This window comes from Sceloporus occidentalis, unplaced genomic scaffold (genome assembly GCF_023333645.1).
Source record: "Sceloporus occidentalis isolate IW3139 unplaced genomic scaffold, rSceOcc1.0.p SCAF_5, whole genome shotgun sequence".
NCBI classification, from domain to species: domain Eukaryota; kingdom Metazoa; phylum Chordata; class Lepidosauria; order Squamata; family Phrynosomatidae; genus Sceloporus; species Sceloporus occidentalis.
This window is the reverse complement of record NW_028316985.1, coordinates 70,909,065-70,935,540: the sequence shown is the minus strand read 5'-3', so window position 1 is coordinate 70,935,540 and position 26,476 is coordinate 70,909,065. Positions and strand designations below refer to the sequence as shown.

The 26,476-nt window shown below is 39.8% G+C and overlaps 2 protein-coding genes across 5 annotated transcripts in view; one reads left to right on the top strand and one right to left on the bottom strand.

The window, feature by feature from the left end:
* Positions 1-12,866, top strand: part of FAM3C (FAM3 metabolism regulating signaling molecule C) — a 54,545-nt gene extending 41,679 nt beyond the window's left edge. For all 4 annotated transcript variants that reach the window (XM_089524363.1, XM_089524362.1, XM_089524361.1 and 1 more), the window contains exons 5-10: positions 495-618; positions 3,749-3,807; positions 4,320-4,370; positions 5,891-5,975; positions 7,704-7,830; positions 10,098-12,866. In XM_089524363.1, the coding sequence (XP_089380489.1) occupies positions 495-618; positions 3,749-3,807; positions 4,320-4,370; positions 5,891-5,975; positions 7,704-7,830; positions 10,098-10,187 (536 nt within the window). In that variant the 3' untranslated portion in view covers positions 10,188-12,866. The remainder of the gene's footprint in view (positions 1-494; positions 619-3,748; positions 3,808-4,319; positions 4,371-5,890; positions 5,976-7,703; positions 7,831-10,097) is intronic.
* A 4,567-nt stretch (positions 12,867-17,433) lies between these two features.
* LOC149312306 (protein Wnt-16-like) overlaps positions 17,434-26,476 on the bottom strand; it is a 10,048-nt gene continuing 1,005 nt past the window's right edge. Inside the window, exons 2-5 of the mRNA XM_089527189.1 lie at positions 24,637-24,772; positions 23,128-23,420; positions 21,395-21,681; positions 17,434-18,380 (exon numbers count right to left, since the gene is read on the bottom strand). Coding sequence (XP_089383315.1) covers positions 17,916-18,380; positions 21,395-21,681; positions 23,128-23,420; positions 24,637-24,772 — 1,181 coding nt within the window. The 3' untranslated portion in view covers positions 17,434-17,915. The remainder of the gene's footprint in view (positions 18,381-21,394; positions 21,682-23,127; positions 23,421-24,636; positions 24,773-26,476) is intronic.

Genomic DNA, 26,476 nt, shown 5'->3' with positions numbered 1-26,476 from the left:
GAATCTTGCATAGGTCCTGGAGACAGGGCCCTGAGGCAGTTCCAAATGCTCAGATTGATAAGGTATGAAAGGAGGAAGGAAAGCAGTTGAATTCCAATAGAAAATTAGTTTATAGGTATTGATTGACCACAGCAATCAAGAGAGTCCTGGCCTCAGGGTTGTCATTAAAAAGATCACGACACAAAAAGAAAACCTAAATAGGGAAGGAGGAGAGAAAAGGCAAATTTTGTACTGTTGGTTAACTTTCCTTCAGTAAGTCTTGATTATGTATTTATTGGCCTTGTAGAACACTTCTTCAGAGGATTTTTCTGATAAATTTATTAAAAGAGGCAACTTACATATCAAATGTAATAAAAATAGCTATATAATGTTATTCCTTACTTGTAGGGTGAATGTACAATCTGATCAATGCCTATTTTTTTCCTTAAAATCTTTTGTAAAATAAAGGAAGCATCATATTTTTACTGTAAATGACTTGTTTTCTTTTTCCAAAGCTACAAAGCCGCCAAGATATAAATGTGGAACTTCAAAAGCTTGTCCAGAGAATCATTTTGCTTTCAAAATGGCAAGTGGAGCTGCCAACGTAGTGGGACCTAAAATTTGTGTAGAAGATAATGTGTATGTATGAGCTGATTTCTTTTCTCTTGGGCAATTTTTCATTCAGTCTTGAATAGAAAACATATTTTGCATGTCATTTAACACAAAAACAGAAGCTACACTCTTCCAGAGCTAGTCATTGTTCTTGTTGCTAGAGCTCTGCAGTGGGCTAATTATAAATAATATATTACCAAACAACATGTTATGTTTAAAATAAGATTCATATTTACTGGGGTTTTTTGTTGTTGTTGCTTCACTCTTATTACATATGGATAAATGTTAAGACTTTGCAAATTGGCTAGCATTACCTCAGTTTCCAAGAAACTTTAAGATTTGAAACCAATATGTTTTCTCTGCAAACAAGGATTCCTCCCACTCATGGAAGGTACTGAGATTCAGTGTAATTTTCCACTTGAGAAAAATGATAGAAGCAGTTTTCATCAGTTTTCCCCACAGCAATAGCAAGTACATTTCTATACTGCTTACCAATGTACTAACCGATTTACAAAGTGTAATCTAATTGCCCCCAACAAGCTGGGTAGCAACTCCGGTGTCAACGCCTACACTGGTTTGGAAGGTCCTGAAATCCTCAGGAGCAATTTTTCAGGGAGCTACTGTGAGAAAGGAGGAATTGTTTAAAACAACTGCTTCTCCTTGCTCCACTTCTTCCAGTTGAAGTAGCCCATTAACAAAGCTTAGCTACTGGATATTCTGCATCCAGTCAAGAATCTATTATTGGCCATTTTTTAGAGTTTCATTAAATATAAAGGCCAGGATCCAGTGGTGAACTTCAACTGGACCCTGCTGCTTCTTTTGCAATCGGTGATTTACCCTTTCCTCCTACAGAGCAATATGTACTTGGAGAATCTGCTCTAGAAATTGGGAAATATTCTAGATCAGGTTTTAGGGTGGTGGGAAAGAGTACTGATTATATTGGTGATGAATACTGAAATACACCATTGGATTTGGTGTATCTGAGTACCATACGTATTCATATTAATGTACTATTACTTTAGTCCCTATACTTTGAAGGAAGATCTGATCTCTGTATGTCCCCAATGTCAGGCAAAGAAAACAACCCCAATCTCCTTACAGCCAGTAGGGAAAGGGCTGGGCAAGAACTGGGCTCATCACAATACGTTTAGTTACCTGAGCCATAAGACAAGATGGAATCTCCCCCACTCCCTTCATTCATTATACAGAAACTGATTGGACTAGCATTGAATATTACTTGAACATAGACAAAGCCAGAGAGTTCTCCACTATATCTGAGAACAGCAGGATAGCTTGCGGTGTGTTGGGTTGACTGGGGTGGGGGGATCAGGAGGAATGCCTGTGGTATCATCACTGTCATCCTGACACCACACCAATGCATTCCACCATTGCAGAGAGATGCCTTCCTCTGCTTAATTGTAGGGCCAGGTCTGGCTTAAAGTTTTCTACCTTGTGTCCCCCACACCCCAGACTCAGAAATGTAATGTATGGGGAGAATTCAAATAAGTGTCTACTACCTGTAGTCTGGAGTCCGCCCACCTGCTTTTGCTCTGTTCCCTATATGACCCACGTCTGTTGCACTGAGTGAAATCCAGTGCTTTTTGTACTCATGGGAAGATGGTCAGACAGTAGGGAAGTGGGAGCAATTCAGTGGGGGGGGGGGTTCTTCTTTTTGCACTGAAGCATTTTTGTTTTGTTTTAGATTTTGTTGGTGGGGGGTTGTTTTGTAATTGTCTTGTCACACTTTTAGAATGTAGCCAGCTAAGGTGCTTGTCAGAGCTAAGAAAGCATTTTTTGCTTATATTCTTTGTGTTACATATAATGATATGACATCACAAGGCAAAAGTTCTCTGCCTTGGCTGTTGTGTCAAAATCGGAGGTATAATACACACACACACACACACACACACACACTCTCTCTCTCTCTCTCTCTCTCTGCGAGAAGCCAGAGGTATGCAGTGTGTCCATCCTGTCTCTCATCCACTTCCTTGCTATTCCTGCTATTCCACTCATCATAGTTATCTTGAGATAAAATGTTAACCACATTCAGAAGCCTTTTGTGAGAGTACTCTGAATGGAATTTTATTGTCTGTTAAATCTGACTTAAATAGACTGTTTTGTCTTCTTGTGTGTTTCTGAACAAGAAATCTAAAAGTGATGTGGTGCTACCTCCTTGTGGCAGATCATCAACATTACATTGGCTATAAGAGAACTGATAAGGAACATCTGTTTTCAAAACAACAGTAACTTGATTTGTATTGCCCTTCTATTGAGGCATTATGGCAGTGTGCAATTAACATTATTCTCCATGTTAGGTCCAAACTGTGTTTGGTAAGGTTGCGCACTCACCACTAAGATTCACGTTGAACCCTGATTTGACTACTTTAAAAATGGCCTGATTTGATTTGGATTAATTCAGCATGGGTTGATTTGTGTTCCTTCAGTTGACTATAACTGGAAATTAAGGGATACCTATGGTACTTCCTTATTTATTGGAATTGGTTGAAAATAACAGACATCATAGCCTCCTATGAAGATGTATTACCTGTCAAATTTTAAATAGAGGTGGAGAAGTTGTGATGTACATCTTTGGATATTGTCTATGGAAAGATGGGGTTTTTTTTTGTTATTTGCCAAAGGGGATTGCTGATAATTTTTTTTGTTGCTTAGCAGAACAATTTAATTTTCAGGGTCAGGTGCCTCCTCTAAGAGTTAGGGATCTAGTTATAGTCAACATGTAGATTAATCTCAATTTATTCAATTGGATTCTACTTTAGTTGGGACTAACAATAGCATTCAGGCCCATTGACAGCAACTAGAGAAGTCTTACTGGCTATTGATTAACTTGTCCTTAAGGATTCTCTGTGGAGCTCTGTACATCAGAATCAATTTGCTTAATTTGTTGAGCTGTTTTTGCATGTTTGCCAAGTGGCAATTAAAAGTGACAATGATGGAGAGAGTTGGCACGTCCTGTCACTTACGTTAGCTCTGCACATTTCAGTTTTGCCAAATCAGAGTGGCTAAGGAGGAGCTGGCCAAATTTTCTCTAGAATGTTTTTGGCAAAAATACTGCCCTTGCCTTGGCTTCCTATCAGGGGAAAAAATGGAGTGGAGAGGAAACCTGGCATAATTTTCTGCGCCTGTTGTTTTGTTTCAGGTTGATGAGCGGAGTTAAAAACAACGTTGGGAGAGGCATCAATATAGCTTTGGTAAATGGTAAGTGACTTCCTTAATTAAATGAATTCTGTCAACTAAATGTAGATCAGTTTTGTCCAGGAGTACAGCAATAAAACCTGGATATTGATGAGGAGAATAATTTGTAGAGTCAGTTTGTATTTGAAAGACCTTTGTCTAGCTAGAAAGTGCCAAATCAGTATAAATTCTGAATTCCCGAATATGGCAAGTGAAATCTGCCAGAAATTGTTGCAATCTGGACTAGGCTTGTTTGATGTTCTTTCAAGATGTTTCATCCCATCCTACTTCCATCCCTCTTTTTCTATTTTGTTCTGTTTTTTCACCTCTGAACAGCCAAGAAGCGTCCCACCTCCACTGTTGGGAGTCTTGAATGTGCTGTGTTTAAATTGCTTGTTTGGGAATGTTTAAGTGGTTTAAGGCTGTAATCCTAAATTCTTAAGGCTGTTATCCTAAAGATGCTTAAGTGTTACCTGAAGCCCCCGAATATTTACATCTCATTACAGTGCATATCATGCATTTATCCTTTTTTTTAGGCAAAACTGGTGAAACTGTGGACACAAAGTACTTTGATATGTGGGGTGGAGGTAAGTACTGAAATTTTGAATTCTGAACGTGAATCCTTTCAGCCTCAAAAATTTACTGGTTTAGACTTATGGACATCTCTAGATTGTTTGCAGGCTTCAAATATGAAATCTTTATGAGCTGTCAGATAACAAGTACTTCTGGCTGAAAAGATTTCACTGTGTGCTTCTGCTTTTAAAATGTATGTAATTCTATTGCATCTTGTTAAACTTAATTTTCATTGGAAAATTTTAAAATTATCTAAATTAGAGATGGTTTTATAATTTGATACTGAATATTGTTTTCTACTGTAAGCCATTTTGGGGAAACCAAGTTTTGAAAGGCAGCTAAGAAGTATATTATTTTATAAGGTATTCTTTTATGTTGTTAAATGCTTCATTCTGATTAATAATTATGCTTCTGCAATGTAAAAACTTGTGTTTGTTATGAGTGCAAACTTGGCAGACAATTGTCAGTGAAAATACATAGCAGCTCCATCACTTAGTACACACACAGAATATGTTCCCAATACCCAGGGATTTTGTAATAGATGTGGTCTTTCTGTTTGAAAACACTAAGGGCTTACTGCTGTGACTTGGTTACCAATACTAAATATAAGTTCTTTGCACATTACAACTCATAACATTGTAAGCCATCAAATATCAGTATAACTATCGCATAACATAGATAGAAAATGTATTGAACATTCCTTTCAGAAATCATCGTGGGAATATTTGATAACTGAAATTTAACAGTGGAATATTTTTAGGATACTTTTTGAAAATAAACACCTTTGGCACACAGTCCAAACAAATTGTTGTTATAAACTGTTCATTCATTCATTTATTTATTTATTAAAATATATTTATTATAATATTCACCTTGCTAAGAGTATTATGTGGGATTATAAAGAGACATAAATGAATCCTGTAGCAGTCTCTGAGACTGAGAAAAAGAATTAGTCTCAAAGGTACTAAAGGGTTTCTTTGGGCCCAAACAGACAAGCCAAAATAAAGCTGCTTCGGGTCATTTTGGAGGTATGCTGTTTAAATGATGCGTGCGTCTGATGAGTCTGAAAGCCATGCCAAAGCCACACTCCAGTCCTAAGAACTGGAGTGCAGCTTGTGGCCTCTTAAAATGTGTGTGTCATTTAAACAGCATAACTTCAAAGTGGCCTGAAACAGCTTTATTTTGGCCTGTCTGTACAGGCCCTTAATGTTTCTTTATGCTGAAACAGATTAACACAACAACAGTCGGCCCTTCTTATACACGGATTTTTTATACATGGATTCAAGCATACACGGTTTGAAAATGTTCCAAAAAAGTATAAATTTACCTTGATTTTCCATTTTTTATAAGGGACACCATTTTGCTATGTCATTATAGTTAATGGGACTTGAGCATACATGGATTTTGTTATACACGGGGGATCTTGGAACCAAACCCCAGCGTATAACAAGGATCCACTGTATATCTATACATGATGATGGCTCTGTGTCTCACTGTGTTGTGCTCCAGTAATGCAGACCTCTGTTTGCTTTAGATGTCGCCCCATTTATTGACTTCCTGAAGAAAATTGAAGATGGAACTATTGTACTAATGGCAACCTATGATGATGGTGCCACTAAGTAAGTCTGTAGGAAACAAAGTTTATTTCGTATAGCTGCTGGATTCATTCTTGTATATGAATATTACTCTTGCAAATGTATTGCAGAACTACTGCCGTCTAGATAGTTTTGTTCATTTTAATTGACAGAAGCAATCAAAAACCACAAATAAATAAGTACAGGTATGACTCAGTTAACAAAAGAGATGTGTTCCTGGACATTACTTACATAACAGGGGCAAAAATAACATTAAAGAAATAAGGATAGGTTCCTATACCACAAAAAAGAAGTGCTGTTCAATAAATTTCAGCAAACCTTTTATCCAAAACTAAGAATATGTGCATGTAAAATGAAACAACTAGGTCAAGTGAGCCTTACATAATTAAACAAAAACATTTTCAACCTTTTGAAACCACTTGAAAGCTTCTTTCAAAATATATCAATGGATATTTTTTTTCTTTCACCAGTCTCCATCTTTCTTATGATTTTGATTTTGGTGGCCAAAGTTATAGATCTATGTTCTTTAATAAAACATACCAGGGGGAGCTGGTAAGTCATACTTATCAGTTCTCCTTCTTTTGCATTCCATTCTTGCTCAGTAAGGGATTCTGGAGGGACTGCCAGTTGTGGGCTAGCACATACAGTTACAGTAGGCAAAGTTAGAGTAAATTCCTGTTTTTCCACCTTTTGTTTTTATTTATTTATTTATTTACAAACACAACATATACAATGAATATACAATATACTTTGCTTTGCACCTTTGTCCACCTTTTGGCTTCATTACACTTTTTATTTTAGACATCCTGCTGCAACCTGACATTGAAAATCTGTGTTTCTCCAGCCCTCATTCACCATGATCCCAATGCTAATGCTGCTAAAAAAAATTACAGCTAGACATAGGATGGGGAAAAATATTGAGCCAGGCAGCCGTACAAAGACTTTGCATAAGGTTTTATTAACTGTAGTACACCTGAACTATAATACCCAAGAGAACTTGAGGTTGTGTAGGCAGGTGAATTTAGTCACATGGATAAGGATTAATGTTTGGAACTCAAAATCTGCTTCCCATTGTAGAGGAAAGCGTATGGATAGTGTAAAACAGACTCTTGGTTTCATTGTGAAAGTGTGTGTTCCCCATTACAGTTCAGGATGCTGCCTGGTTTGTTTGTTGCAGTGCAAATTGCCCTCTCATCTGCTATTTGCATTGGAAGGAAAGCTTTCTTTCCTTTCAATGCCAGTAGCAGTCATGGGAGGTAGAAGCACTGATCCAGATTGAGACAACAGCATCCTAAATGCTCACCACAGGATCCTAGTCCAGTTTTCGCTGTATGTTATAGTAACATATCTTCTGCTATAAACTATAGGTCACATATTGGAAGAGAGGCAGGATATCAGTTAAGTAAATAATTAATTTTTAGACAAATTTTTCAGAATGTATAATTCCCTAAAATACTAGGAAACTGCCTGGCAACTTTGATGAAATTGTTCTTATTGCATTAAAGCATAGCCTGATTTGAAGAGCTTAAAAATGGGGTAGGTGTCTGGGAGCAAGGGTAGAGGCAAGGATAACTTTATTAATAGAAGCAAATGCCATTTTTTTTTCAAAAGTGTAGAAGTTCTTCTAAGGAATAGGCATCAAATTGGTGAACCTTTGGGGTAATGAAATATGAAATGAAGCAGAATTATTATTTTGATCAGTTAAATCAAGCAATTATAGTTTCATGTTAACTTCTTTAAATTTCTTTCAAGGCTTAATGAAGAAGCACGGAAACTAGTATCTGAATTGGGCAGCTCCTCCATCACAAACCTTGGCTTCAGAGACAATTGGGTTTTCTGTGGTGGGAAAGGGATCAAGACTAAAAGCCCATTTGAACAGGTTAGTACTTAGGTTGATGTTTAGAGGTGGCTGACTTAACCTGGTCTACAAGTGCAGCAGGATGAAATGGAAATAAAATGGCTGAATTTTAAGATGGCAGAATGATCTCTATCATTTGAGAATGTGGGTAGGACATACCGGATCAAATTGCTCACAGTAAAAATATCATGTGGCATCCACTTTCCTCTACATTGAAAAATAGGACACCAAGATGAAAAGTTCTAACACCCCTTTCTTTGCTGTGTTGGCTTTCTATCTACAAGGGGATAATGAAGCATTAACAAATGGCATCTCCCCACCTTCTTTCTCCACATTTTGTAGTCCCATTTTGCCATCTCAGCATTCATTTTGCTGTATGAAGTCTATCTGTCCCTTAGAACATAATCCAAGCTATACAAGCTCTTTGGTTTCCCAGCAGCAGAGGTCAAAACATCTGGAATGGGTTGCTCCATCTATTTGCTCCTCTTAGGCAGGAAAAAGGAGCAAATGAGAAGAGCAACCCATTCCAGAGGATATTCAGATCTTTTCTGCTGGAAATGAATGTATTACAGGTAAGTACCAATGATGCTTTTTCATTGCTCGCTGTGTGAGGGAAGTTGAACCCTCTCTATGAAGTTTATCACACTAGCTAGATTCTGCAGGAAAACAGGAGTTAAGTGCAATTCAAATTTAAACAAAACTTGCAAATTTGGGGAGTTTATCACACTGAATTGCTTCTAAAATGAAATAATGTAAAGTTAAACTGCAGTTAAAGCACAGAAAAGCGGCAGCTTTTTATTTTCGGGATGTTCCAAAGGTAAAAAGCTGCCGTTTTTCTCCACTTTAACGTTATTTCAAATAAACCTCAGGCATTTCCAAGTTTTCTTTGCTTTAAATAGCATTTCACTCTCGTTTTCCCGCAGGATCTCGCTAGTGTGATAAACTAGTATGACAGGCACTGGAATTTTGTCTGGTGCGCTGTTTTTCTTCAATGGAGCATAGCCAGATTGTTCAACAGGTTCAGAAAATTACCCTGAATGACTTTATTATCATACACTTCAAAATGTTTTTAGTTTAAATTTTAATTTAACCATGCATGAAATGTCAGTTGAACATGATGGTTATATTAGTATCCCACACTCTGGCTGTTTTGTGGACTTTAATGCCTGTAGGTTGGGGCTCAGGTCTTTATAGCTGCTATAAAAAACAAAGGTCTCATCTGGACATGCTTTGAAAATCTCTAATCCCCACTGGAGTATGGATGATGATGATGATGATATGGAAATAGGGAAACCTAATTTATTTCCATTGTCAAGAACATGAGACATGGTATAGGTAGTAGAAATGATCAAGGTGAAGCTTGTTAGTGTCTCAGACCTTTGCAGAAGTCTGTCATGGAATCTCTGGTTCCTACATGTTTGAAAGAGGTTATGATGAGACTGTTTATTGAATGAGCCTTCTCCTAGTTTGACAACATAGGGGAACTTTCTCAAATATTCTGTTCTTATGGTGGCTTTTCAGCTCCAGGTTTTTCTTGAATGAAAGAGTTTATCTAGATTTATTTCAGTCTGTGTTTTACCCTGGTTTTTACACCAATACAACTTTGGATGCTATGATGGCTTACACCAGGAGGAAGACAGAAGATGTACATGTCAGTTGATAGTTATTGATATCATTCATCTTAGAATCATAGAGTTGGAAGGGCCATCCTGTCCAGCCTTCTGCCATGCAGAAATTCACAATCAAAGCATCCCCGTGGTATCATGAAGTGGCTTTTAAGAGTGGAACTTGAAGACAAAGAATTGTAGTAATGTGTTGAACATCAAAAAGTACTAGAAGTACCAATTAAAAAAAAAACTGAAACAGACTGCTGACTACTTCCAACTCTGTTTTGTTTTGTTTGTTCAGTTGTAGCAGTCTGTACAGACTAAGGGTTCCAGAGATGGAAAATTGACCTCTGGACATGTTACTTGCCCATCTGCACCCTGGAAGATGGGGTTCAGTAATGCCTTCATTTGATTGTGCTTGCATTGTTTTCATGCTGATGTTTATATGTTTAAATTTTCAGTGTTTATTTGAAAACTGAAAGTTGTTTTAAAGGTTTTTTTTTAAAAAAAATTCTTTACAAAAAAAGCCTTGCATCTTTAAAAGCAAAGGCTAGAGAATTGCACAACAAATTACTTTTTAAAGAATAACCTTTGAGGGTCTTAAGTAAATTTTTAGTCTTATCTGCAAATATCATTGCTATAACTGTCTCATAACTGTTCACATTGTTTTCTGCTTTGTAGCATATTAGAAACAACAAAGACACAAACAAGTATGAAGGCTGGCCAGAAGTTGTGGAGATGGAAGGTTGCATCCCACAGAAGCTCGACTGAAGGAGTATTCAAATGGACATGTACAATGCCGAGAACAATGGAGGGGGAAAATGCACTTTCTGGTAGATAGTTCTGAAGTGAGAATACCATGGGTGGCCATGTTCCATCTAGGATGGACTCTTGCACAGCCCATAAAAATGAAAGGGAGCTGTGCAAGAGCGTGATGAGTTGCACCAGTTCATTTCAATGGAGTGTGAGCAGGAACATGTCCTGCTGGATTGTCCCCTGTGTAAATATTTTTCAGGCATGTTTCCACCTTAGAATGTGCATGGGCATTGATTTTAAAAAATCTGGCTTATTTATTGCTAAAACAGAGATCCCCTTTTTTGTAAATAGATCCCAAAGGAACAAAATATGATAATTTCTCAGCACCTTTGTCCTTTTCCTTATTCCCCCCTCTCCACCCACACCTGCCCTTCTTTACATGCTTCTGAAACACAGTGTTCAGGTTATTTTATGGTAAATGTCTTTTATAGTTACCATCACAGGCAAGTTAATATACCCCGTGAATAGCAGAGCTGATCTTCAGACACTTTTCTTTTTTCCTCAAAAAATTACAACATCACTGTAAGTCCTTATCTTTAGTGGAATTTGTAAATTTTAACACTCCAGAATTGACGACAATTATTTTTATGCTCTGTCTGTTTGAAAGCAGCATTCTGTGATCCCCTTCCAGTTTTGAAATAGATAAAGGATGAATGTTTGATACAAAAATGTAGGCCTGTTATAAAGAAGCACAATTAAATCCTTTTCCTTAAAACCAAATGTATAACACTGTGTTTGTTGCTGTTGCTAGATTCTCTGTACCCCTTGCCTCTGGTTAGCCATGCAGACTGTTAATAGAGCAGGATAATGTGATTGCTTCTTGTGTGCATATATGTTCAACTAGACATTTTTTAAGTTCTGTAACCCATCAACCACTTAAGGTGGTTTAGTAGTATTGAAGTTAGGGAGCAGAGCCTGCATTGGCCATTAGTGTGCTTTCCTGGAAGTAATAGCTTATTTAAAAGTTGGCTGTTTACTAATAGAAATCAAGTTGGCATGCATCATTCAGTCTTGGCAATTTTGAACTGACTGAGTGGGGAAATTCTCGGAAGCTCCACATTGTTTTGTTTTTTTAAAGGGTGGAAATGTTGCTAATAAAGTAGCCTTTATAATGAGGCTACTAACTATAGGATTATAGAATCATAACTATAGAAATTCTTTTTAAAGCAGTGCAAGTGAAAGCACATTTTTCATTGTGTCTGCTGTTTTCATATAAAGCATTAAATCTCTTCATGGTACAAATTCACCCACACACAAATTTAATCTCCCCATCCTGCACTGTCATCTACAATACAGAATCATTCCATTGATGCCAGCAGTGTGTAAATACCATGCATGCCATTTTGTGGCCAGCAGGTCTGATGTAAGGTTTTGGGAGGGGAGGAGAACAGCTGGGCCACGTTGTCAGGTTTACCCAGTGACAATGCTGAGATCTGTATTGTGGAAATGTGAGCCACCTGCCATTGCAATTACAGTACTTGCAGTGTCCCATAGTGAGATTATGTTGGGGCCACCATAGATGATGAAAACTGCAGGTGACTTGCAGAGCTAGCTGCTGGGTTGGTGACCAAGGGTTGAAGTCAGCAGTCACTCCTGCCAGGGTTTAGTAGAGGTCAAGTGCTAACACTGGTCCTGGTGGCTGTGATCCAGATTCAAGAACAGGGATGACAAAACATGCAGTCCTCCACATCTTGAACTGAGGGACCCATCATCCCTAACACTTATCCAAGCTTGGAGTGGTGGAAATTGAAGTCTAGCCAACACCTGGAGGAGTACAGGACCCCTAGCTTTGTTCTGCCGAGGGAGCCTCTAACTATAGAATGGGCCTTCCACACCATCAGTATCAGTGGACTTTATACATTGTTTATATTGCCAACAAATGGGATCCCCTTTCTTTACTCCCTTCACCCTTTTCTGGAAGCAAACTGACAAGCACCTTCCACAATCTGATACAGCTTTGTGAATTTTGTGGTGCATATAAAGTATTTTGGTGTGACTCAGGCTCTTTGGGCCTTGACTAGCAGCTTTCCCCCACTGCAAGAGTAGAGATATTAATTCCTGTCTTTGTGGTTTGCCACTGCAGACTTTGATGAGAAGTTTTGTAGAGCCATGCATACTGCTGTGTAAGTGCTGTTAAAGAGAACTTAGCAAGGCGTGAAAGTGTTTTCTCTATATAGCTACAGGGCATCAAGCTAAGAAGTCTGTGCATGTTCTTGTTGTTCTGTCTGCACTATGTTTGGTTATAGGGATGTCCAACTTTCATTTTTTAATAACCATTTAAAACCAAGAGTTTGGCTTAGCTGTAAGGACTGTTGGACTGGAGGAATATTGTTTGCACTAAACCTATAACGCAATACCAGGAATAATGATTTAAATAGTTCAAAAGAACCATCCAACTTTCCCACACCAAGAACTGATGACTGGAATCAAAATTCTTTTACTGTGTTAACCTTTTAGTGTCATGTTTATTCTTCTCAAGATACTGTAGCATAGCAATAAATACACCTTTAATGGTCAAACCAATTATCTGTAAATACCATATAGTTTCAACAGTGATATTCAGAACAGGGGATCACATTTCCATGTATTATATTTTTCATTAAATAAAAATGTAAAAAACGACAATCAAACAAATCTGAGTTTTAAGACCTTATTTATCTGGGAACAAATCCTATTTTAAATTAAGGCTTGCTTTGGATGACATGTGGATAAGATTGTATTACCATCTGCAGGATAATACAATCCTATCCCATCCCATATGTGGGGGTTTGGTTCTAGGGCACCCCACAGCTGGGGAAAAATTTGGGGCCTCAAGCTCATATCAAGGTGGAAGATTGCACGCTCATGTCAATGTGCCTATGGACACTTTTGATCCATAGACGCTCCAGTCCATAGATGACTAGTCCACCGATATAGTGGACTCGCTGCATTTGTAAAACCTGTGGGACGTGCATCTGATACAATGGGTTGGATCCAGATTTAAGTATTTGTTACTGAGCAAGAAGTGAACTTCCCTACATCCCCCTTCCATCCCACTGAAAATGATACACAGAGTTTAGGAATCCTGTTGAACAGGATGAGATGTAGGAAAGGACAGTTTCTGTGAGAAGTCTTCTCTTCCATGGAAGGCAGTTCCTAATTGTAATCTATCATGTATAAATAGACACAGCTTGGCAGATACCTGACTGAGTGGCACACCTCCCAAAGGGTGATGGAAGCCATCAAGCTCTGAAGGTTAGTCCAGCCATTATTAAGATGCATTGACACACTAATAGGAATGAATAGGCTCATCAGTAGCTGATATCACCAACTCCCCAACCCATAGCTACTCCCTACAAAGCCTGTGCAACTCTTACAATGTTTTCACTAAATCTGAATTTCCAGTGCCTGTAAAAGGGATGTGGTCATTCCACCACATAAGAGATGCAGGAGGATTGCACTTGATGGACTAGCAAATTTCAGTGATCATTTGTCAAACATTAGGGCACTCCATTAATGTTTTCTGAATAAAAGTCTCACTCTCATCATTGAAGATTGAGATTATGCCATTTAATGAGTTTTTGGTACCAGACAACCCAGTCAAAGTGTAATATGAGAATGGTGTTTCCACCCATGGAAATCCACTGGTTGACCTTGGGCAAGTCATGCTCTCAGCTTCAGAGGAAAGCAAAAGCAAACCCAGTGATAGCTTTACTTTTTTAAGGGTTGCCATAAATCAGAAATGACTTGAGGGCATGCAGCAACATTTACAGCAGGGGTGGGCAATGCATGGCAACTGGGAATCAATTTCTCCAACTCCTGCCCCCCATACATCTGAGCATGCCATAGTACCTAGTTATTGATCCATCATACAAAAAAAAAAGGGGGGGGGGTTGAGGAATTTTAGTGTGAGCTTTTGTGGATTTTAACCTACTTCAGATCCAACTGAAGGAAGTGGATTGAAATTCATGAAAGATAATACCAAAATAAATTAGGTCTTAAAGGCGGGACAGACAAAAGAAAATGTTGCAGGGGGTGGTGTCCTAGAGATGTTTGTGTGTGCATCCATTTATTGGGAAGGTGAGTTAAAGCACCATTTGGAAGTGATTCTCACCCAACAACTGTCCCCAGCGTTTCACAGTGCTTTGCAGCATGGGAGGCAGTTTCAGAGTCTGCAAAAGTGGGTCTCAGATTGAGAAGACCACAGCTACTCTTCCGCAACCCAACAGTCACTTCGATTGGTCTGGGGTCTGTCTTTCACTGCCTTCTATGACTATAGAGTGTGTGTAGTCCTTATCGGGCTAGTTGAAGGGGTGCTCCCTTTTGGGTGTTTTTTTTTTTAATGCACTTGGCCTTGGTACTTTTTCTAGTACTTTACTTCCTTGAAATTTTGTTTCAATGCAATTGAAACCACTTTTGGAACCACTTCCATTCACACAGACTATTTCAATTTCCTATGAGAGTTATGTGGTTTGCTTTCAGTTTGTCAAGAGATTCTGCACAACAATAACAATAAATAATTTTTATTCATTAAAATGAAAGGACATGGAAAAACATCTGCATAAAGCAATGTAATGCCACAACAAGGGATCAAAAATTGCTGTAAATCCAACAACAGCTGAATGCATTTATCTTTATTTCCATTATGTTTTGCTAGATAGGACCAAGTTCTGGCTTTCCTTCATGAACAAAAAGAAAAAGGCTTTCTTTTCCCACCCTTCCATTTCTGCCACAGATCCTGCAACTATCCCAGGTCTTAAAAGACCCCTTGGGCATGGGGCACATGGTTAAGAGTAGGGGACAAAAATTGCCCCTTCGCTTGTGAATGGAAAGAACAAACTGAAATCCAAGCCCCATTCTTTTGTTATAGAGAAAATGTTTTATAGAAAAGTGCACAACGTAAGCACTTGCAACATATAAACCTTTGGCTTTATCAACAACAACAGTCTTGTGTTTAGGCATAGATGCTTTCTTTAAAACCTTTAGAAGCTTCTTTTTTAATATCCTGCAATAGTTTTGGTATGGGCAAAATCATTAGCTCAGAGGAGTGAAGAGCTAAAGCTGAAGTCTGTGCACACTTAGGAATGACAAAGGAGTGGTCCACATAAGCAATAGCTCTTACAGAGATATTGTTTTTCAACAGTTGCAGCCAGCCAGCCCATATGCACATTGCATTTGGAGTTTTATGTACAACAGTGGCTGGAAAGTTAGCTCTGCTGGAGCTACTGAAAGTTCTGTTTTTGAGCTGAAACCTGAAACTTTAATAATTTCACCACAGCTCCTTCCCATAAAGCATGCTGATGTCAACAAAACTGTAACAAGCAGATATAAGCCAAGCTGTTATGGAAATACACATGCACCAATATGGCACAATCATAACCAGATGGAAGTTGGTTCCGTGCAAAGCAATGGGATGCTACCATGAAATAGCCACAACTCAGCAAAACAGCCATACAGTATGTATATAAGCCCAACGATACTGCTGCTGGGTACAGAAGATGGAAGAATATCTTGCATGGGCAGAGACAGCAATGCAAGCCTTGAGAAGGCACTCAACAATCTCTGGACAACCGCAAGGTCCTGCTCCAACAAAACAGATCTAAGCCTGCCAGGTTTTTCTGTTGTTTCTGGGCAAACAAAAATAAAAGCTCAACCACACGGTGCCTCAAACCACTTTTAAAAAGTCGCTTTCAAGCAGCTCATGCTCTGCTGCTGCCACCAACTAAAGAGGAACTGTATGTTCCTTCTATATTCAGCAGAATCCTTCTTGTCCACAAATGGGCTCTTTGGACTGTAGACAATTGTCCTCATCTATAATGAGTGAATTTTATCTTTGGCTGAAGAAAGCTGCAAATTGCAGTCCAACATCTGGACAGCTGTTTGATTCTTATTCCATTTAGATAATTCCCCTAAATTGCATTTAAATAAAAACTAACTACAAATTTGCATCTACTCAAAAGCCCAACTTCACTAAATTCAGGGGGACTTATTGTAAGGCAACTACGGGCACAGGATTAGAGTTTAAGGACCTTTGAAATACAGTTTAATTTTTAACAAAAATGGCTGTGATTGGCTTTGCAAGTTCAGAACTGATTTTTGAACATTAATTTAGAACTTTGGTTTCTGCTAAATATATGAATAATGTAGATAAACTAAGCTACAATTTGACCATGCAGAGCAGTTCTTGTACAGATTATTACCATAACTGTCCATACTACCCTATTGTTAGTAAAATGAAACCATTAAAAAAGGAGAGGGTTGGAGAATATGTGGTTTACCAGAAATTACTGAATAATACCCCTCCTGCCATATTGCTCATCTTTGGCTATGCTGCTTAGGCCTGATGGAAGTTAATGTCCTACAATATCTGAAAAACCATTTCCCAGTACAGATGTAAACTAACAATTTCAATTAACCTGCTCAGAATAAATACATTTTAGGGGTGTTAATTACGTAGCTTGTCCGATGCTGTTGGAATGCTGCTCCCAGTGTTTCTCACCGCTGTGTATGCTGCCTAGGACCAACAATGTTTGGAGACCCACCCAATTTCTACCCCCATCTTCAATCTTCAAAGGGCAAAAGGTCAGTATTTTTCTTGTATACATTTCATCTAGCACACTGAAGGATCAAAGTGGATAGCTCTGCAGCTATGTCATGCAAATCACAGTAGCAACAGCTATCTTGCATAGATAACTGGGAGGGAATATTAGCAATAGCATGTTTGTGTTTTCTTTTAAAAAGGAATAATAAGACATTTAAAACACATCCAAGGGGGAAAAGTTTGTCTTGGGTGATTATTGCCCTGAAAAATATTACAGCATACTCTTTCATCTTCATCTTTGTCCTAAATGATAAATTGGGAATATTTTGTCTTCCAAATATGTGTCCATTGTTAGCTCCCACATTTTCTTACCAGTGCATATTCTGTCATGAAGGTATAGGCCAAAGTATCTGAAGGGCCAAATATTTCCACCCCTGTTCTAAGTGAACATTTGGAGAACAGTCAAACAGCGATGTGTGGAAGAAAACCACTACAAAATGATACATCAAATGGACCCAAAGTCTTCAAACTACTGTCTAAGGCTGGCTAGGGCTTCTGGAAGCTGCAGTTCAACATTTGGAGAACCATACTTTGCTCACCTCTGCATTTGCTTTAATTTCTATATATTCCAACACAACTAGTTTAGCTGAGTTCTGAAGCCACCATAGGAATATCCCTTCAAATTGTTTAAACCTCTCCTCCTTTAACCATGGCCTATATGTGCCACTGAGCATCTTAGATTTTTCTTCAAATTCCAGCTGCTGAGCAAATGGCTGTAGGCCCACTGACAGCATTCTGCTTCCTCAACTGAGTCTTCTAAATATATAAGAACAAAATATTTCATGTGGGGCATCATTTCTACTTCTAAACATTGGAATGAAGCCTGTCCAGTTTTCATCTGTCATTATGTTGCTTAAGGAAACTGATCAAAATACTGAATACCCACAGCCAAGATGGACAGAGTTATTTAAAGATGCCATGTCTTCAGGTAATCCAGATCTCCACTTGTGAGCAAGACAGCTACTTTTCCCAAGTTGCCCTTTTCAATAGGAACTGAATCTTTGTGAGCCTGGATAATTCTTTGTCTTGAGACATTCCCTAGCGTACTCCTAGGAACAGTACTATAGAGGTTGTTTTGCCATTTATGTTTGCGGCAGAATGTTTCATTTGCAAGTGTGAACATCAGTCATGGTCTCACATCTTTGGCAGCGGACATAGCAACACCATACAAACTTGCAGTCGCATCTCTCCACATGCCTGACAACATGAGTATTGTATCCACGGCCACAGCAGAGGAGATTGCAACCATCTGGTCCTTCTGAAGTACGATTGCATATCCTGCCTTGTGTCCCAGGAACTCCCAGTTTACTGTCTTCTACGCAGTAGTTGGGTGACCTGTTGACATACAGCAAGTCCTCTTTGTGGATAGGTATCTTCCGCTGGCTTTTGTCTTTCCTGCGTATCTTTTTTTTCAGTCTGTCTGAAATCTGGATGCTGTTTTCATACTTCTCTTTTAGAAAACTGCCAACCTTTGTAAAGGATGACATTGTTTTCCAGCATGTTTTCAGGGCACATGAGCCAGATACTCCGTGACAACGGCAATCCACTGACATCAGTTTTGCTACAGCCTGGAGAAAAAAGATCATACAAGAGCCATTTCCACCTTGTTCTCTCATTAGCTAGAATACTACTAGGCATGTTTTCGAAACTCAGAAGTTCTTCTCTGCTTTTGAAAGTAAAAGCTAGATATTTTTTAAAGAACATATATCAATGAGAGACAATCATGTACACAGTTTAACCCGTGATATTCACTGCAACAGCCTTTTTTAAAAAAAAAATACATCTTTTTTTTTAAAAAAATGTTTACCTCTTCCATTACAAGACCTGTTAATAATGAAAATGAACACAGTTGCAGCAGCAAATGCATTCAGCATCAACTTTAAACAGTTTTTCAACAGGAAAGACATGTCACACTGGTACCCATGCTGTTAAAATGGCATATACAAAGTGGTTCATATCATTACATACAATAAAATCAATTTCACATGACAGAGGAGAAAGCTTCACTGCTACTCTACTCCTAACCCTTTTGTGAAGCTTGTCTTACTGAAATCTCTAAAAACTAAACCCACAGCTAAAATACTGAATTGGCATCTCTGACAGGTTGTGCAAGCTGAACCCAATATGTGTCCTGTATTGATCTGCTCTCTGGTTCCAGGAATAAGATTTTCAGCTCTTGATTCCCACTTTAAACAGTGGGTTGAACAGAAACAATAGTTTCCTGATACACTACAACATTTCAACAGTATCTAACCCCCCTCTCCTCATGGCTGGTAGTGTTGTTATGTATCCAAAATATCAGAAGAGACAGGACTATAGTATATTTAGGGGAACCCAACATGAAGGGTAGCTTTAGAATGGTCTAAAGAAGATGGAATGGACTGAGTAGCCATGGAATTCTGATCAATAAAATGGGAGAAGTGGATCATAGAGAGGGAATGAAGCAGCAGCACTCCACGTTGTGACATTTCATTGCACTCCCACTTACAAACATAGTAAGTCACCTTATCCACATATGTTGAATGTATGGCCTGCAATGAGAGCCAGTGTGATATAGTAGTCAAGTGCTGGACTAGAGCTCTGGAGACCAGGTTCAAATCCCTGCTTGACCATGGAAACCCACTGAGTGAGCTTGATCAAGTCACACTCTCAGAATCAGAGAAAGGCTGTGGCAAACTCCCTCTGAACAAATTTTGCCAACAAAACCCCATGACAGGTTCACCTTGCTGGTCACCATAAGTTGGGAATGACATGAAGGCACAACAGCAATTGCCTACAACTGGGGTGGGCAACTGATGACGGTCGGGGGGGGGCATTGGTGTACTATGGGACATTGGAGGGTTTCATCCCATACCATGTCTCTCCTATATATATTTTTCACTAAAAGCCCCCTACATTCCTTAGTCAAAACAGGCTGGAATTAATCTCTACAGAGCATCTGACACATTTTTTGGTTTTGAAATGTCTGGGGGTTTGGGGGGAGGTGGTTGCATTTTTATAGGTTTTGGTAGGTTAAGATCACCATTTTCCTTTAACTCAAATCCAGATGCAAATTACAGTTGGCCTTCTACATTCGTGGGTTTGACATTCACAATTTTGGTTATTTGGGAGAAGTGTTTCTAAAGTCTTTCCAGGGTAGGAGGGGCCAGAGGAAATAAGCGCTCCCTTCCCCTGAATCCCTGCTGCCCTGGAGAGGCTTGAGGGACACTTCTCCCAAGCGTTTCCAGGGTGGCAGGGACCAGAGGAAGGGAGCACTAGCTTTCCCCAAACCCCTCCAACCCTGGAAATGGCTGTGGGCAGGGGTGGGTTATTGGCATTTTTCCACATACAGGGGGGTCTTGTTCCCCTAACCCCAGCGAATGTGGAGGGCCGACTGTACTCTAATTTGAATGCTGACTGTGAAAATTAGCCATGTTGATTGGTTCATTTTTAATTTCCACTATGTTTCAACCTCCCTACCATTTTCACAGTTGCAACTGATCTGAGACTACCAGTATATGACCGTGTTTAAAGTGCTGGACTTGGAACAGGGAAACCCAAGTTTAAAACTCTGCCAGGACATAGAATTTATTATGTGACCTTGGCTACCACTATCTCTCAGCAAGTCTACCTTACAGGGTTACTGTGGGGATTAATAAAGAGAGAGAAAACAGGTAAAGTGGAAATATACATTTCCATTATACTACAAATAAAAGAACAAGAGCAATATTAATATTTTGTCATGCACAGACACTTCCAGTAGTATTCTCATGTGATCATGATTTATTTTATCTTATTCTCTTTTGCCATCAGATTTTCAGTGATGATTTAAAAAAAGTACAAATCCATGAAAATACCAAAGAAAGACCCCTGAGAATGACTGAAAACTGATTAGCAGGGCAAGATGTGAAGGAAAGTATGGGCTAGCTGTATTAACTGAAGGAAAATAGCATGACCTGATTTTTTTGTGGGTTTTTCAGACTATGTGGCCATGTTATAGAAGAGTTGTAGAACATGGCCACATAGCCCGAAAAACCCACAAAAAACTATGGATGCCAGCCATGAAAGCCTTCGACTTTACCAAGACATTTTGCTACATGGAACCTACTCAACACAGAAAAGCAGAATGAACAAGCAGTTGAATGCTGGCAATAGAATAACATCCTGCATCATATCTGGAAGCAGCAGACCAGTTTACGAACTCAAAACAGGCCATGTGGCACACAAATCTCTAGCCTCCAAGACAGGGGAATGGGGAGGGGAGAAGGAATGGCCAAGGGACAGCTGTTGCTACTTCACAGCATCTGCTTCCAAGGTGGTTGCCTCACTCAGCTTAATGGCAGGGTTTCACATCGCAGCAAGTTTAACATAGGTTGGGCCACGTGGCATAATATGACCTTCTTCACATACAGGTTTCTTATGCATAGTTTGATGAAGCAGTTTTTAATGTATTCTGTTCGTACATAGATCAATGATACTGAGGATCCTGTAATACGGTCACATGAAGGCTGTAACCATGTAAGAAGGTTGGAGGATTTCTCTACCTCAGTGGGATTCAAGTATATATAGGCAAAAGAAAAGACAGGAAAATTCAAATCCATACCAGTCTTCCCGCTTCGTTATTGTGCAAGTTCATAGCTATCAGTCCACGCCCACCTCTTCCAGTGATGTTTTCAGTAGGACCATCTAAGAACTTCCTGCTCAACCACATGCCATATTGGATGTCATCTGAGCAGCTACCCCAGTACCATCCCTCATTGGCTGAGCCGGCACTCTGCAGCTTGGTGTCACAGGAACATTCAGTTATATTCCCTGCACTGCATGAGTGAGTAACTGAGTGCACAAGGCCAGCTGCTGTCACTGCGTGGATAAATGCAGTTTCTTTGGTGCCTGCAAAACAAGAGAAGGAGACGTTGCTTAGAAGATTTGCAGTGCACTCCTCTGGCCAGATGGAAGTTAATTTACTAGTGCTTGGAAACTTTTTTTTCTTTTTCTTTTTTTTGGGAGTACAGTGGCAATGCCTGTTGGGGACTCTAGAAGTTGCTGTGCAAAAAACCCAACATCTTTTCTAAGTTCTGTGATTTACAGCTGTCATCATGGGCCATCAGATCAACAAAAGGAACAGGTATCCTAGCTCTCTCAAGGTATCTTGGCCCCTTCAATTGAAGTCCACTTGAAATCAGTGGGATAATGGATTTGCAATTGCTTCCACAAGGGACTGAAATGTGGGCAATTTGATTTGGGTTGGGATCAAAATGCTGAGATTTTATACATTTGGTGTTGTAGGACACTTTGAAATTTCCAAAGAACTTTCATGCCATTGCCCAGGCTTCTTCCAAAATTAACAGATTTACAACTAAATCATTTGTAAACTGGATGGACCAGGTTTCAGAATAGCATCACTGTTTCCTTTGGGCAGGTGCCCCATATTGCCCAAGTGGCAGCCACTCTGAAGCAGCACCAGAGGCATTTTGCAATACTGTATGTAGAACAGTGGCATTACTAAATGGGTGCAGGGGGTGCTGACAGCACCATTGATACCCTAAGGAAGTGTGTGACATCACTGGTCCTCAAGCATCAGTATTTGGGCAGAAACAAACTATGACATTTGCCTGTATCTCTTTAAAATGCTGAAGAGATGGGGTGAGTGGGGTGAGGTTCAGTGGGAAGAGAAAGGAGAGTCCCCAGGTTTTTTTTATAAATTAAATTTCAAATTAATTTTTTAATTTTACAAAATCTTTATAAACACCATCTATTATCAATTTTTTATTTTAACCACATAAAACTATATATATAGACATTTACTGTGTGCATATGATATTGGAATTTAAAGGTATAATTTTAATTTTGCTAGTTCTTTATGTCACAGCTGTTACCATTACATTCAGTGATATATATGAATTATGATTTATGAATAAATTAGTACCAAAAATATTACTAAGGATTATGTATGGGTGTGGTATGGGAGGAGGTCAATGGGGTGGTAGTGACACCATGAGTTACTGTACTAGGTGACACCAACCCTAATGACACCACTGGTCTAGAAACCCCTGAAATAGAAATGTTGAGCACTGACTTGAAACCAGGAGTTGGGAGGTACTGTCCTTCCAGATGTTTCAGGCATCAGCATGACCCATGGTAAGGGATTGTGAGGAATGCAGCCCAAACATCTGGTGGGGTAATGATTACCCACCACTGCCTGTAATTGGGGGGGGGGGCTATAATGGAAATGATTTTCCATATGATTTTGGACTACAACTCCCAAACCCCTCGGAGGCAGGGAAAATGTGTGGCTTAAACTTTCCAAAATGATTGAATTATTTTTGTAGAACCTACCACTGCTCAGCTCGTAGCCAAAGATGGAGAAAGGAGGTGCTCCAGTGATGGCCGAAGGATTGGTGGAAAGAGAAGCAGTTGTCTCTGTAGAGAGCAGGCAGTTCCATCGCTCATGTTTGAACTGGCTCTGGCATTCCTGAATGCCCAGGCGGGCTCCTTCCTGGATAGTGGGCAGGAGATAGGGTTTCTTCTTACACAAGTCTTTCTGGCGGCCATTCAGAGGTAGGTTGGTGCAATCAAGTTTCTCCGGGACACCGAAGGAAGCAATGCCTAGCCACCTGCAAAAGCAGCCCCTGGGGTGAGACCCAAAGCACCAGACATTTCATTTCATGTGGACGGATGGCACACAACAAATCCACAATAGTTAAGCAGAGTGAATGCTCCATAGACCAGTTAGGAAAAATAACAAAACAAATCTCAGACAAAATGTGGGGTAAACATGTGGGGTAGGTCAAAAGATTTCCTAGAAAGCATTACCAAGACTATTAAGTGGAATCCTGTTAGTGACATAGTCATGCACACATGGGGCTTACAGGTGTATATGTCTCTTTTTGGATGAGATACAGGATGCTATTCTTAAGCCCTTTGCCCAGAAGGTGACCACCCCCAAGAGGGGTCACTGGTGCTGTTGCTTAGAAGTGAGGAGGGGAGAAAGGCAATTCAGATGAAGATGCAATTGTTCTGGGCTCTGAGAGGAAGGGCCGTCCTGTGGTATGATAACTGCTGGAGTGGCAGGGAGGATTCAGAATTGCCCAGATAAACTTTAATGCTCTACCTGTTAAATGTAGGATCTTTGCCAGAAGATGATGCCTCCCAGACACTGACTGAGCAGTTACAGCAGAGGTGAAGAACCTTTGGCCCTCCATATATTTTGATCCACAACTCCCATCAGGCCCAGTGGCACCAGGAAACTTCACTTCCAGTGGGATGGTTAAGCCAAGGTTATAAACCATACCCCAAAAATACGTCCACCTTGGATAGCTACTTTAAAATGTGAACTAAAATGCAGATTAGATTCACCACCCCACTGATATAGAAGCTACGAGCTGCCATCGATCAGCCTGGTCAATCATAAGGGACTATGGAAGTTTTAGTCCAGAACATCTGGAGGAACAAAAGTTTCCTAGTCCTGAAATATAGGTCAACAGACAGCACATTCTGGGAATTGGGAGCGTCCCATAAACAATGCTTTAAAAGAACTTTTTAATCTCCACTGGATTACTTCTGAAGTCTGTTAATGAACAGTGACTCCACAATGCAGCTTTCCCAGCAAACATTAGTGTATCCTCAAGGGATGTGGAATGGTAAGTACCTGAAATATGAAAAATCAGCAAGGGTTGGAAGCATGGGGTGGAGTCACTGTTGTGCTGTGTTTGCTGTGTGTGTGCCAGAGCAGGTCTGCTGTCTAACTTGACTCAGAGAGTTTGCCTGAATCAGCAGCACCCAGAAAAAGGGGATGGGTACTGTCGCCATGAGGGTTGTGGCTATTAAGCTTCACAAGTGATGCACCTGACAACTTCAAAGCCCTTTGTAAAACAGAAGATAATTCTGAAAAGTAATTGCATATCCAGAGCAATGTCATTCTCCTTTTGATCTTCTGATGTGGGAAATTCAAACACTGACCTTGGAGTCCCTTGGGAAAATGCTGTCATGTCGAACAATGAGAGACTGCTTAACTGAGAGTCAGCATGTGCAAAAGTAGCCCTACAAGACTGCAGAGGGAATACCATTCCTGCAGTTGTCAATGCACAGAAATCCCATAGACTGTGAGGCCTATTCTGGAGGAGGTGGAAAGATTCATCTCAGCCAGCAAATGCTAAGATGGGTGTAGGCTTTTATAGCTCAATTGCCAGAATAACTCAGATGGCTTTAGGTACTTAGGCTGCATTGACACTATAGAAATAAAGCAGATTGATACTGGTTTAACTGCCATGGCTTGGTGCTATGGGATTCTGGGATTTGTAGTTTTGTCAGATATTTAGCCTTCTCTGTCAGAGCTCTCTGGTGCCACAATGAACTAAAACTCCCAGGATTCCATAGCATGGAGCCATGGCAGTTAAAGTGGTGTCAAACTACATCAGTTCTGCAATGCAGATCTAGCCATAGACTGACTTGGGAGGGTGAGGGTCATCATTTGCTAATCTTCCTTAAGCACCAAGTCATCCTGTGCCAGCTTTGGACTCTCTGGTGTTAATGGGTTTTTAAATCATTATTAATGGTCTCCATGATATTTCTAGGAAGGATCCTCTGGGCTGGATTGTAGGTAGCTGGATGCTGAACCCATAATTATGTCTGGAAATAGCGCAAGGAACAGTGTTCCCAGACCCTTGACAAAACATATCCTGAGGCCACAAAATATTACAATGAACTAGTCTTCTGTATCATTACAGGCAGCATTTCCTTCAATGCATGATAATTTTGCAATCAAAAGCAGAGTTTGGGAAAACCTACTTTTTAGATGGCAATGTCCAAAATTACCCAGCCACCATGGCTAAGCAATGGGCCAAAAGGTGCAAGGACAGACCATTCAGTTATTGACAATTTGTAGAGAGACAAGCTTCAGCTAAAGTAGTCTGAGGGAAGCATTTATTCTGGCATAATAAATTTGGAATAACATACTGGAAGTTATAATGGTGTGGAAAAGGAATGTCCTTTGAGCCTTTAGGAAGTGTAATAAAGCATGCTTCAAATGGATTTGTGCCTGCTAGGGAAAGGTTTTCATTTTTCCTCACCTGTTTATCACACTACACAGTACCAGTTCCGTGATTCCATTTTAACTGACATGGCTGCATCCCATGGGATCCTGCTAGAGAGCTCCAGTTTGTTCTCACCACAATTACAAAGCCCAGGACTCCACATTTCACATTAAGTCTCCAGGCAGAGATTCTTGGGCAGGCCACCCCAAGAGATTTGCTGAAGTCCAAGCCTAAGAATGCTGCATGATTCTGTAGTGTGGCAGCAGCCTGAATTTCCTGTGTCCTGGTGTTTGCAAGCAGTGTAAGCGATTAGTCATTAGGTATACTGTGGCTACGATTGCCATTTCGGCCTGGTTTCCACATTGCACTAGGAACATTTCAACTAAAGCAAGCATAAGGGATGAGAACAAGTGTGGAGTAGTGGTTTGAATGTTGGACTATGATTCTGCAGACCAGAGTTCGAATCCTAGCTCAACATGTAAACCCATTGGGTGAGCTTGAGCAAGCCACACGCTCCCAGCCTTAGAGAACGGCAATGGCAAACACCCTCTGAGGAAACCTGACAAGAAAACCGATGATAGGTTTGCCTTAGGGCAACCTAAGTTGGAAACAACTTGAAGGCACATAACAACAACAACATTAGGAGGGATGGA